Source organism: Hypomesus transpacificus, chromosome 2 (assembly GCF_021917145.1).
Source record: "Hypomesus transpacificus isolate Combined female chromosome 2, fHypTra1, whole genome shotgun sequence".
NCBI classification, from domain to species: domain Eukaryota; kingdom Metazoa; phylum Chordata; class Actinopteri; order Osmeriformes; family Osmeridae; genus Hypomesus; species Hypomesus transpacificus.
Window position 1 is genome coordinate 4,405,261 of NC_061061.1, and position 13,569 is coordinate 4,418,829.

Sequence of the window (13,569 nt, forward strand, 5' to 3'; positions counted from 1 at the left end):
GTGTCAGCATCTGTTTATGTGTCCGTGTATGCATGCGTGCGTGTGTGTGTGTGTGTGCATATCTGTAAGTGTCTGTGTGTGTATATATATGTGTGTGTGTGCGCATCTGTGTGTATGCATGCATGTGTGTATGTAAGCATGTGTGTGCGTGTGTGTGGAGCTCACCAGTGTGCGGGGGCCCCAGGTATGCCGCTGCCAGGAGCAGGCACCAGCACAGCGTTCCTCTCCTCCGTCAGCCCCACCCACTGCTCCACCAGCCGCGCCTCGCGCTCCACGTCCTCCTCCGACTTCTCTGGAGGGGGGGAGGGAACGGGGGAGAGAGGGTGAGGAAAGGAGTGCGGGGAAGACAGAGTGTGAGACAAGGAGAGAAAGAGATGGTAGAGGAGAGAGTGATTCAGAGACGGAATTAGAGCGAAAGAGGAAAGGGTGGTGAGGGGGTGAAAATTGGATGGGGGCAGAGGGAAAAATAGAGAGAGAGAAAAAGAGAGAGAGAGAGTAGAGGAGACAGATCCAGGGCCAGAAATAAAAAGAGAGAGGGACAAGAACAGGTGAGAAAAGGCAAAGGAGAGGCGGAGTGAGAGACAGGACAACCAGATTGTCCTCCACAGCTCACCATGTTTGTGGATGATCTTCTTGATCTGCTCGTCCAGATACTCCCTGCGCTTGATGAGGGCCTCCGACCAGCGCTCCCGCACGCAGTTCAGGTCCTCCTCCTGCAGTCAGTGAAACCAGAGTCAGGAAAGAGACCAGCCTCAGGAGAGACCAGCCCCAGGAGACACCATCCCCAGGAGAGACCGACCTCTGAAGAGACCAGTCTCAGGAGAGACTAGCCCCAAGAGAGACCAGCCTCTAAAGAGGCCAGCCCCAAGAGTGACCAAGCAGCAGGAGAGACCAAGCATCAGGAGAGACCAGCCTCAAAAGAGACCAGCATCAGGGGAGACCAGTCAGGGAACTCACAAGGTCAGTAGGAAACAGAGGAACTTCACCACAATCAACTGAGTCTCCCCTACTCTGAGGGGGCTAACCTGCTGCTGACACATCTTTACATGGTCAAACAGCTGGCTCCTGGAGTTAGTGCTGACATGGGCTTACTGGAAGTCACCGAGTCAATGTTAATCCTGGAGAAAGTCCCATATCTGAAAGCCTTCCTGAATTACAGCATCTGAGCCCTTATTGTTTTAGGTTGGGAAAAAGATTAGGTCGAAATTACAGAAGTTCCTCACCACCCACGAGCATATACACACACTCCCCCACCCTATCCCAAACCACACACACAAACGTGCACATTTAACAGTCTCTGTGGATCCTACCTGAATGGCAGGACCGCCTCAGAAAAAAAGAAACAAACCAATAAACAATCCTAATATGCACTGCACCCCTTAACCCCCCCCCCTCCCCCCCCCCCCATGCAAAATCATTCATGCAGCCATGCGTAAGTTGGTCAGGTGACTTGGGTGAGACAAACAGCATTGTTCCTGCAGCTTTTCAGTAGCGGGAAGCAGACAGTGGTCAGTTAGTTTGTGTAACCTGAAAGGGGAAGGGGGGCGGAGACAGAACCCCAGACAGAATACTGATTGGTGGCCCAGGAATGGCTCTTCTTGTATCTCTTTAGGGAGCTGCTTCAAGATTCTTTAGGGTTTGAAGATTTTTGACACAGTGTTGTGCTAAATTCAGGGAAGGTTCCCCCGTCTGGAAGGAACACAATAACCCAGGTCATCTTTAGTGAGGTGGTGGGCATGCCCCTGCCTCTCTCCTCCCCCCCCCCCCCCCCCTGCTCCCAGTGTCTGCAAGCGCGTGATCAGCAGCTGGGTGTCGGTCATGCTTCTGAAGCAGTAGGATGAGAGGGGTACCTGATAACTATCCATATCGTCATCCTCCTCTCTCTGGCAGGAGAGAATAAAAGCACACGCTTAGTCAGACACCGAACACCTCTCCACTAGCCTCAGCTACAGGGCCACATTCAGAGACACTGGAACACATGACTGTTACAGCCACAGGGAGTAGAAATAGGGATGCAACAACAGTAGATGGTGATAGGTTCACCCGAACCAGGATGTACACTAGAGAACACGTCAGAAACGGTTCCCAGTAATCATGTTATGCTCGGGTGTAATCACTTTCAAATGGATCGCTCATGTTTCTGTTTCTCCGCAAACTATTCTGGCTCAGAACCTATATTCATAGAATCATAATCTGTCTTTTCTTAAGCCTTACATTTATGTTTATACAAAAAAAATAAAGCTGTAAGGACCCCTGAAACGCAAAATGATTTACTCTAAGTCCTGACACTTTTATCGTTCATTTCCAGGGTATACCGTGTAGACACATATAAAGTGCATTTCTAGGGTATACTAGATGTGTTAGATCACTAGCGCGGCTTCCTGAGTGAGCCACAGCAACACAGAGGGTACATGCTGGGGAGCTACCGTCTGGAAACATGAGCCCAGACATTTCTCTTCATTAGATTTACAGCCAGTCAGCACATGATCCCTTCATGGCAGACGGCCCAAAATAGTGTGACCACCAGCGTGCTGATTCACATCCACATACTTAGGAAAATAAAAAACACACGACGCTCCACCACACACGTCCCTCTTCAGAAGCAGAACCAATTTTATTGGGCCGTCAAATCAAACATGCCATAAACTGACGGAGACTTGTGGCTCGACGCTTGTCATCGTGTTTGCGTTTACTCACGAGGTAAGATAGGTGTGTGTGTGCGTGTTCCCACTGACCTGGTAGCTGTCCAGCGGTCTCTGTAGCCTGGTGGAGCGTGCCGACACACAGCCCATAGACACAGACAGCACAGCCTCCACCAGCAGGGGCAGAGTGCCCGAGTGTTGGACAGGCCTCACACACACCTGCAACCTGCGGGAGTGACCCTGTGAACACACAGATGTATATGCACACACACACACACACACAGTCAGTCAGCTGACCCTAACCCTGACAGCTACAGTCAAAGTCAAGCTGGAAACAGTGGAGGAACCTGTCGCAGCTGGAAGACCCCCCCAGTGGTGATGTCCTTCACAGGCTGCAACTCCACAGCAGCGTATTCCCCCTGCTCGTTCAGCTCCTGGATGGAGGCCCACAGCTCAATCCTACGAGACACCTCGCTCCACCTGGCACACACCACAGACAGGGGAGGTGTGTGTAGCAGCGGCAGCATAGTAATATAGTGCTAGTCTTTGTGTGTGTGCATGTGTGTGCGTGTGTGGTGTACCTAGAAGTCTAAAAGAGGAAAAAGAGGAGAAGTATGGTTGGTGTGTGTGTGTATGTGTGTGGGTTGTGCATGTGTGGATGTGCGTGTCTGTATATATATAAGTGTGTGTGTGTACATGGATGTGTATTCCCCTCACCGGTCCTGGAGCGTGCGCGTCTTGGCCTCCAGGGCGTTGGGCTCCCAGAGCGAGCGTCCGTTCCCGGCGCAGCGGTGGCCCCACACCTCGATGGCCAGAGCCCCGTCTGAAATGAACTCGAGGAACTCCTCCGTCACGTGGACCACGTAGTCCTGCAAACCCCCCCCCATGGCGAACACACGCAGCATTACAACTCCTGAACGGCCGTTAGGCAGTACCAGTCCTCCACACAACAGGGGGGCGCCCTCTCCCTCACCTGGCAGTGATCAAACCTGACGCTGAACTGGGTGTCTGGGCTGCGGGGGGAGGGCGTGTCAGGGCTGACCATGGGAGGGGCCACGGTGGGCTCTGCATGCTCCCAGAAGGTGTACTGGCAGAAGACGAAGTTGGACAGGTTGAGGGGCAACCCTGTGGCCTCCCTAACCCGCACCTGAGTCCAGACACAGACAGAGACAGACGCACAGACAAAGAGACAGTCCCAGACAGAGACACACAGACAGACACAGAGACACCGAGACAGACAGAGGGATATTTAGGGACCATGAGACATGGGTCAGCAAAGAGGCTCTTACTGGACACCGTGACGTCAAGTAGTCAGTGAAGCAGTATCTGCATGAACACTGTGTGCTATCTCACATAACCACAACAAGGCAGTGGGCCTGTTCTTTGCTGCAGCGTACCCTGCAGGTGAGCCTCTTGGCCATATGGACAATCTCTCCGTTGGTGTCCATCACCTCGTAGCAGCTGCTCTCGCTGGAGTTCTCCGACGAGTCGTCTCCGCCAACCAGACGCTCAGGAACTGCGCCACTCACCCGTGTCAGCTCGATGTGCAGCCTGCCGGCTACCTGTCACACACACACACACAAACACAGTTACTTAGGGTAGTTAGTGTACATGGTATGGCCTGTTTCTGCATGGTGCTAAACATGTCCACAGCAGGCACAGTAAAGTAATAGAGCTATCATATTCATAGAAAAGCCAGTTAACCCAGAAAACAGACTGAGACGTTCATGATGATGTGGGTTTTGCTGAATCATACCTCCCCCTGTTGGCTGATGATGGGTACAGCATACTGCAGCTTGATGTCATGGAAGAGGCACTCCAGGAAGATGTTGGCCACGCCGATCAGATTGTGGTTCTCCTGTGCCTCATAGAACGGGTCTGTGTGCTTGTTGCTGTCCAGCTTGTTATACTGGAGGAGACCAGAACGTAAGAACATGTTCTATATCCTGGGTATAGCTCAGTGGTGGAACACTTGACTGCAGATCAAGAGGTTGCAGGTTTTAATCACCCCTGTATGTTGCTTTGGATAAGTGTCTGCCAAATGGACACATTACTGTAGCCTCTACCCCTTCAACAACATATACTACTAATTCACTATTTACTACTACTCATTTACAGTTACCCAGCTATCTTACCCTGCTTCTCCTACGCAGGTCAGCAGAAAACACTCAAATCATTACCCCGAATTAGAGAGAAGTATATCACTTGACTTCTAACTCCCCAAACTTGCTCCCTACGCCCGATTCCAATAAAGGTTTCTTCTATCCAAAGTCCCTCCCTTTCCCGTCCTCTCCTCCCTCCATCCCTCATCTGTCCTACCCCCTCTTCTCCCTCCTTTCCTCCCTCCCCTTCCCTCCATCTCTTACCACCTCGTCTGTGCCCTCCTTCCAGTCTCGGTAGTGGTCTCTCATGTCCACCAGCTTGTTCTCCAGCTTCTCGATAGTCCACACCTGGGTGCCCTTCCCTTTCCTCCGCACCTGGATTGCCGGCTCGCTCACTATAGCCCCGCGCTGTCACACACAAACACACATATAAAAATATACTCAAATAAATACATGCACACAGACACACACACACATACTCACATAAACACACACACAAACACACACAGGTTTGTTTTTCTATCATAGTAGGGCTCAACCATTCACTCCCATTCAACATTGTGTTATCTCTGACCACTAACCCTTAACCGTAACCTAAACACTTCATGTAATTGAAACACAAATTCTAACCTCAATCCTAAAACCCCTGAAAAAAAGCATTTGACGTTAAGGGGCCCAACAAAATGGCCCCACAAGGTCAAGTTTTTCATGTTTCACTATACTTGTGAGGACATTAGTTCCCCACAAGGGTAATTAAAGAACACCAAACACACACACACAAGGATATAGACATAATTCTTCGCGCACACACACGCAGAGAGGGGTCAGGGAGTTCTCACCTTGCGGTTGGCACTCAGGTTGGCCGCAGGGATCTGGAGGGTGACCTGGTAGTCAGTGAGTTTGCTCATCTCCTCTGCCAGGAAGTTTGCCTCTCGCACCAAGGTGTTGGCCTTCACGACCTGCTCCCTGAGCCGAGACAGACTCTGACGGAACAGCTCGTCCCTGGACACAAACACAGACGTTGTTAAAGATACACACAAAAAGTATCTCTGCTGGCATCCACCTAAACGTCCACCAAACGTGTGTGATCTTAACCTTGAAGTTTGTGTAAGGCTTGGATTGTGTGTGTGTGTATGTACGTTTGTATGTGTGTGTATGCACGTGTGTGTGTGTCTGCATGTCCATCACCTCTCCTCGGTCCAGAGCCTTAGCTTGCTGTTGGGCGTGTGGGTGGGGAAGGTGAGACGGTCGCTGCTGCTGCGATGATGCTGTGACGTCCTCTCGGGTGACAGCTGCTGCCGTAGCGTTTCCAGCTCTCTCTCGTACATCCTCCTCTGCTCCTCCAGCGCCGTGCGCTTCTCCTCCAGGTACTGCTTCTCCAGAACCTGGACCACGTTCTGCATGGGGTCTACAGCGCACAAGGGAGACAGCACGTACACTTATGGGATACACCAGTATATACACTTATCCAGTTCCGTTCACTTTATTTGATGCATAAGGAAATTCAAGAATCCTATCTAGATCTTCTATATCTATGTCTTCTCTGTGACTGCCGAATTTGTAAGACGCAGGGAGACACTGGTTTTAGGAAGTCTATCTTGTCCTGGGTTTCTCCATAATCTTAAAAGAAACCCAAGTTGGATCAAACAATCAGATTGAGTAAAAAAACAAACAAACACAAGCAACCAATGCCCGGCTGTGTCATGTCATAACTCATGTCCCGCTGGCTTGCATGCCGACAGTGCAATTAAAATAACTAAGCCATGACCTGCACAATTTCAGTGCTGAATCAAGTGAGGCATCCAGTCAAAAGACCAAACTTGAACGCTCCTGTTGCAGGGATCGTGCAGTGCAGAGAAAGTAACCCAGCGATGGCAGCTCAGCCACAGTGTAACAGGGCCTTGGGCCACCCCCTCACTGTCCACAGGACTGGGACAGGGTCAAGAGGACTGGAGGGCGTGCACACCACACAGGAACAGCTTGTGCATGACATAACCATTGCATGACTCAGCTTTGTCCCAGAGCAACTCCAGCGGGGAGTTTGAGTGGGCAGGCAGTGGATGTTTGGATGCCATGGTTGTGGGGATGGAATAGGGCAGGCAGTTCATCCACAACACATCCCGCTTTCGAGTCATATTTAAGACAAAACATTCAGTTTAAGAAATTCGGTCAAGGTGGCTCCCTGTTAGAAACATGAACAGGTGGATGAGTCTAAAACCATGGAGCAGAGAGAGGAGGATGAGTTTACAAGGAGGGACCATAGAGAAAGAACGAGGGATGAGTCTAAAAAAGTGGCCAGTTAGAGAGAGAAAAATGAGTTTAAAGAAAGGGACCTGATAAAGAGAGAGATCAGTTCCAAGAGAGGGACCAGAGAGACAGGCAAGAGAGACAAGGTGGAATAGGGTTAGCCTTACCGTTGTTCCCCAAGGTCTTCATCATCACCTCCATCTGGGCAAACTCGTAGCTGTAGTCCTGCTCCGATGAGGCCTCGCTGGCCGTCTCCACGTCCGCCTCCACAAAGCTCTCCCTGGGGGATGCCCGCTCCAGCTCCTTCAAGCGGTCGCGTCGCTTACGCAGGGGCAGGTTGATCCTACAGCCCAGCAGGATGTACAGCTCACGTCAGACATCCAGCAACATCCCAGCATCCAGCTTCATCTAGACCAGAGCTGCCCAACCTTGTTCCTGAAGAGCTACAGTGTTGTGGGTTTTTATTCCAACCCTGATCCCGCATACCTGATTCAAATTATTAACTGAGAAGATAAACTGTGTAGATAAACTGGGGTTGGAGCAAAAACATATTGTACAGGAGGGTAACTCTCCAGGAACAGGATTGGACAGCCCTCTCCAGGAACAGGGTTGGACTGCTCTCATCTAGACCCTTCCTGCACCTAATTTCCTGTTCAAAGCTATGTCTGGTAAGAATAAGACTAGATATTTCCAAAATAACAGCAGGCGAGTTTCACGGTTTACCTGAAAAAGTGGTTGTTCCCCCATAATATGCGGTCTCCATGCCAGAGGTGGACCAAGGAGTCGATCATGGTTCCGTTCACACAGGTTCTGACAATGAGAGAGAAAGCAGGTGGGCCAAAGGAAAACATTTGGTAATAAAAACTGTACATCAAAAAGCCCAGGCACGAGGGTTGCAGACTATCAGTGGCGCACTGACAATGTAAATTACAGCAGAACAATGTCTTTGTGGTGAGAGCTATGGAGCAGGGCTTTGATATCAGAGATGCCTTCACCGTGAGCTCATGAGAAACCCTGAGGTCCAGTCAACCATGAGGACTGAGGGGAGGGGGAAGATGAGGGAGGGAGAACGAGGGAGGTAGGGAGGGGGAGGGAGGGGCTGGATGAAGGAGGAAAGGGGAGGCGGGGTTGTTGGGTGCTCACCTGGCATTCTCCACTGGCGTGAGGGTGACATCACCATCTGGGCAGATCTCCAGAACACAATGCTCCGGCTGGATGCCGATACCGAAGAGCTGGATGTCCTGAGACGTGTCGGCACCCACACGTGTGTGCTCCTACACACGGGAGGACGGACAGACAGACAGACAGACAGGCAGACAGACAGATAAGCATTCAGACAGAGTGCAGATGTATGACCACAAACCCAAGGAGCTCAGAGCCAGGAGTCTCATGACTCGGGTAATTCCCCATCGTAAATCATGAGTGAATCACCTGCTTGGTTGAGAACGGTAATCCAGTGCTCAAAGCTGCCCACTCAGGCAGAGACTCAGTCACATGCAGGAAAGCATAACCACAGCCCCTCTGCCTTCGTCAATGGGACCAAAACCAAAACGAGTGGGATTTCTTTCATTTCATACCCATTTTATGAATTGAGCACATGCTTTAATCAGAACGGTTTAACTGTTGAATAGTGCAAGAGTGGAAGACACCCGTGTGTGTCTCTCATTACTGAGTGGGCGTAGCTGGACTAACATCCCGCTACCAGACGCCTACAGCTACAGTAGCCTCTTCACATTAGCAGAGTCATTCCGCCCTGGCGTGCGGGGCGAGGTTGTGGGAGCACACAAAGGCCTGTTGTTCTGTGTGCCGCGGAAGTTCGGCTGCTGTCTGGCACGCCTTCGCCCGCCGTGCCTCTGCACCGCACAGCTCTCCCAGTACCGCTGTCATACGTGTGTCTGGAATGATGCGGTGTGTTTGCCGTGTTCCGGCAATGCAGTCAATGGGAAATGTTGCAGAAGAAGGATAAGTGCTTCACACAGAGAGAGAAAGACAGAGATAGAGAGGATGAGAGAGATGATGAGAGACAGAAGAGAGAGAGAGATATAGATAGAGAGAGAGAAAGAGAGAGAGAGAGAAGTGTGTTGTATGTCAGCAGATACAGTCCATGTGTTTTGAGGATAACAGTTTGGTATGTGTATCATTTTGTTCTGCAGAGGGAGAGAGAAAAAAATTCAGAGCGAGGGACAAGGAGTAGGAGAAAGAGAAACAGTACAGCAGGCTGAATCTGCCCCTGGGCTTTGCTGAAGAGCTCGACTGAGCTGTATTTGCTCATGTGATTCCTGCCTGCTCTCCAATTATAGAGACTCCCTGCAGATCAGTGCTCTCTGGTCTTCAGTTCAGAGCTTCACACTGGGAGAGAGCCGCTTAGCTCACAGGGCAAACACAGAGCTAATATTCAAATAATGCTTTGTTGTTTTACAGTCTTTTTTTCCAAGAGATAGATTTCCAAATTGTTCGGGTGTGAACCCCAATACTCAAAACCAATGTTATGGTTGGAGGTTAAGAGGCTGGTCTTAAATGGCGCAGTGTGCGAGCCAAGTCTTGCTAATCCTCACCTTCAGGTAGTAGACCAGCAGCTCGTTGAGGGCGGGGTCGGCATTCAAGTTGACCAGGAAGCACTTGTCCTCTCCAACCTTTATCCCTGATGTTTCCAAGGAGATGCCCATGCTCTCCAGCTGCTTCTGGCGCTCCTGGGCCAAGACAAGCATGGACACTCCAAGTCAACCCACAGTATCACACCACGGCCTCATAAAAACGAATAAATAAACGCAGACTTGGAAGGAATGGAACTTGTCAGGAGAACCTGCTGTTCTCAGCCTGTCTGTATTGGTGGCCTACCGTGGCAATCTCCTCTGTCTTCCTGAGTTTCTCTTCCCAGGTGACGGTCATCTCCTGGATCAGCTTTTCAGACTCCTGCAGTTTCTCCTTCAACTCCGGGGCCTTGAGAGACTGGACGCACAAGGACCAATCAGAACAGCCCGGATGCTTACCCCAACCCCACACCCTAGTCTGACTCACCAGCTAATTTTTTCACTCATATGTAAACAGTTAGTCAATTTCGACCATCCACCCACCATTTTAGGGGAGAAAAAACATTTCTAAAATGATACAATTGCTGGCGAGCTTTTGCAGGATACCTCATTCCAGCCCTGTTCACCCTGCCGTTCCCCAGCACTCCTCCTCAAGTGCCCCAGGGGGAGCTCTTCTCACCTCGGCCTGGGAGAGCTGCACCCTCAGTTTCTCCACCTCGTCCCTCAGCTCCCGGATGATGCGCGCGTTGGGGTCCTCGTTGACCACGGCGTGGTTGACGATCCTCTTGGCGCGGTCGGCGTAGCGCAGGGTGGACAGCGTCTCCTCGTAGTTGTCGGCCGCCGGGCTCACTGTGGCGATCATGGCGGTCTTGCTGTTTCCGCCCAGGTTGTCCTGGGTACGACGGGGTGAAGGTCGACAGGAAAGGGTCAGGTTCTGGACGTGACAGCGTGTGAGGCTCAAGTGGGGAAGCTTTTAAAAAGACAGTGGCCAGAGACATATCCTTCATCTATTCTCACAGCAATTTAGGACGACCAGAGTAGAGCTGCTATCACTCATATATCCATACAGTATCACAAAGTTTATAGGTGTGGAACTATGAGCATCTGTTAAGCCCTCTGTGACATTACGTTTGCATCACTTTATACAAATACACTTTGATTTGACTGGTTGGGATAGGTGGTCGAGTGCCAGACCCACCTTCAGCAGCCAGGTGAGGACAGAGTCTCTGTAAGGCACAAACTTGGTCTTCCCTTTCCCTGCTGACTGATCAGCCAGGGCTGAGATCACACAGCCCAGAGTGGTCAGTGACCTGCACACACACACACATGTCAATAACATCAATGTCCTATAACTGAGTCCTCAGCTACATGTTACAGAGCCACACGTAAATGGTGATTTGTTTTCTGCAGGTGACGGAACTGACTTGTTGATGTTGCTGCCTTCTTTCAGCCTCTCTCCTGCAGCTCCAGTCTTGGACACTCGCTCACTGCCTGCCAGGTCCACCAGACTCATCTTGCTCACCTTCTCCCCAGAGTTCTGAAGCACACACACCCAGTACACATTTGGTGATACGAGCGGTAACGAGCACCGTCAAAGCGTTTCCATTTTCAGACCCAAGCATTGGGTCAGTGTAGTGATTTTTTCTCCGTTTGACGGCGATGCATGGAGAGCAGGACCAACCCCAGACTGACGGTCGTACAGCGTCTGAGTGACGATGATGCTGAAGACGCCATGAGAGCGGCTGCTCTCCTCGTTCATGTTGGTGGCCGCCACCGTCCGCGACTTGTTCCCCTCCGACATCAACACCTCAATGTCCTAGAGAGGGTCAAAAGTCGGGGTCTGTTTTTACCTACGGGTCACAGTGTCCTTTTGAAACGTCTTGATCGGATTGTTTGAGAGACAGGAAAGCAGGGAGAGAGCGGAGAAGACGTACAGGATTTGGTCCTTGTTCAGATTCAAACCAAAAAACCCTGTGTTATTAGCCTAAAGTTAGGGTTATTAGTGAAGCACTGAAACAGGTGCTGAGTGATCACGAGCTGGTGGGTGGTCTCTCATTGGTCAATCTCTGAGGTGATGGGGTCAGAAGATGAAGATGGAGAACTCTCAAAGGTGTTACATTGACACAAGCTGAGATCTGATCAGCGATTGGCTGAATGGGCTGGGTGACTTGGTGTGATGCTAGAGGAGCAGAAAACACCTTGAACCTGTGATGTTCTTGACCCTAGGAACATCCCAGGTGTTTTTTTATAGAAGAATATGAATAGTGAAGAATGTGACACGGTGAGGACTTACACCTCAAGGGTAGGCTAAACCTACAGGTACCCCAGCCCATCGCTAAGGCAACAAAGGCAGCAGTCTCTGCATATGGCTTAGTGTCACGTGAATAATCTAGGTCACAGCCGCCAGGGGGCTGGGGGGGGGGGGGGGGGGGGGGGGGGGGGGGGGGGGGGGGGGGGGGGGGGTCTGAGCTGAGAGGGGTGTAAGACAGGGTATGACTTCCCAAAACCCATGACTAACTCGCACTGCCGGTCTACATGTGTCACGTCTGTGTTGGTGAGTGAACATATACTCAACTTGACGATATTCCGATAATAGTCCTATAAGTAAATGTCAAAGACAACTGCACGTTCCTGCGACGATGTGTCATTACAGTCTGTGAGTGAGACGCAGCAGGTCTGCGATGAGGGAGAAGGTGTGACCTGGGGGGGATGATGCACACCTCAAAGTTGGTCACGGCTAGCTGGGAGAGTCCGTCCACGTAGGGCCCCAGGACCTTGTGCTCCCGGACCTTCAGAGACTGCCGGCTCCTGGAAACACACGGGACAGCAGGACAGGAGATGTGGTCAACAGAAAAACAGAGGGGGGAGAACGCTTTACTAGAGGGTGCAGATGGACCCAGTGGACCTGAGCTTCACTTGGTTGTTTGCCAGACGCTGTGGGAGGCGGAGGGGGTGGGTAGCAGGCCTAGAGATCAATGACCGTTGACTTGGGCCGTTCCACGGCTGTGAATTTACTGAGGTTGGCAGACCTCACGTTCACTGATCCAACTCAATGCTCTCTACTCCATTTACCTCCCTCTGGGTCTAACTACGGGAGACAGCAGCCAGAAAGTACAGAGCGGCCACAATTTACAGTCCCACCAATGATGTCAACATGCAGTGAGAATCACAGAGAGAGGGGAAAGGCAGAGAGAAATTATAGATAGCAGGCATGCAGGCAGACAGACACAAAGACCGACAGACAAACAGAAAGGCACACACAGACAGACCAACCGACATGCAGGCAGGCAGATAGACAAGCACTAAGACAGGCAGACAGACAGAGTTCAGGCCTGAGCATGACTATATAACATGGAGGAAGTAGCCATAGAGCTGCGGGGGGGGAAGGGGGGGGGGACAGGCTCCATCCTCTAACATCTGCGGCACACACAGCGATGCACTGTGCTCCGACTCTGGGGCTCTCCTCACTGGCGGCACTGTCTGCTCCTCTGCTCTCCCTTCACTAACAGATGTCCCTGAAACACACCCTTTCACAGTCCTGCCTCGCCTTCAGCCTCCCTGCCAAACACACGTCCCACCATGACATCTCAGAACGCAACAGACCCCACCTCCCCAAAACACACTACCAAGAACTTTCCCCCCCTGCAGAAATAACTGGGATGAACTCTTGACTTTCTGTCTCTTCTCCCTTTCTAAGTACCTGGTATTCCTTTCAACATGGTCCGAGTCAGACATTGAAACCCGACTCCACAGTCAACATGAGGGTCAATGAGTTGACGTTGTGTGCACATGCATACAGGAGACTGAGTACATCACACACGGCACATTGCACTACAGTCTGAGCGACACATTGTTATTTGTGTAATCGATCGGATTTGAACCCACGTCAACAACATACCGCAAGACCAAGGGTATTAGCTCTGTGTTCTAGCACTACTGGGCAGACCCTTGCGCCCTTCAGGCCTGGGTCGGGCCAGGACACGTCTTGCGCCGGGCCTGTTTGCCACACAGCTGCCCTGATTCCTTAAGCATAATTTATACTTATGT

The 13,569-nt window shown here is 51.2% G+C and overlaps 1 protein-coding gene across 4 annotated transcripts in view; it reads right to left on the minus strand.

Moving 5' to 3' along the window:
* Positions 1-13,569, minus strand: part of kif13a (kinesin family member 13A) — a 38,316-nt gene that overhangs the window by 7,399 nt on the left and 17,348 nt on the right. For 2 of the 4 annotated variants that reach the window (XM_047030701.1, XM_047030719.1), the window contains exons 7-28: positions 12,243-12,330; positions 11,204-11,338; positions 10,947-11,059; positions 10,721-10,832; positions 10,202-10,414; positions 9,830-9,940; positions 9,547-9,681; positions 8,135-8,265; positions 7,715-7,801; positions 7,159-7,334; positions 5,933-6,152; positions 5,584-5,746; positions 5,009-5,152; positions 4,399-4,551; positions 4,040-4,204; positions 3,616-3,789; positions 3,360-3,511; positions 2,990-3,122; positions 2,736-2,882; positions 1,851-1,883; positions 614-713; positions 166-292 (exon numbers count right to left, since the gene is read on the minus strand). In XM_047030701.1, the coding sequence (XP_046886657.1) occupies positions 166-292; positions 614-713; positions 1,851-1,883; positions 2,736-2,882; positions 2,990-3,122; positions 3,360-3,511; positions 3,616-3,789; positions 4,040-4,204; positions 4,399-4,551; positions 5,009-5,152; positions 5,584-5,746; positions 5,933-6,152; positions 7,159-7,334; positions 7,715-7,801; positions 8,135-8,265; positions 9,547-9,681; positions 9,830-9,940; positions 10,202-10,414; positions 10,721-10,832; positions 10,947-11,059; positions 11,204-11,338; positions 12,243-12,330 (3,012 nt within the window). The remainder of the gene's footprint in view (positions 1-165; positions 293-613; positions 714-1,850; positions 1,884-2,735; positions 2,883-2,989; positions 3,123-3,359; positions 3,512-3,615; positions 3,790-4,039; positions 4,205-4,398; positions 4,552-5,008; positions 5,153-5,583; positions 5,747-5,932; positions 6,153-7,158; positions 7,335-7,714; positions 7,802-8,134; positions 8,266-9,546; positions 9,682-9,829; positions 9,941-10,201; positions 10,415-10,720; positions 10,833-10,946; positions 11,060-11,203; positions 11,339-12,242; positions 12,331-13,569) is intronic. The other 2 variants (XM_047030729.1, XM_047030710.1) reach the window with 1 other exon arrangement.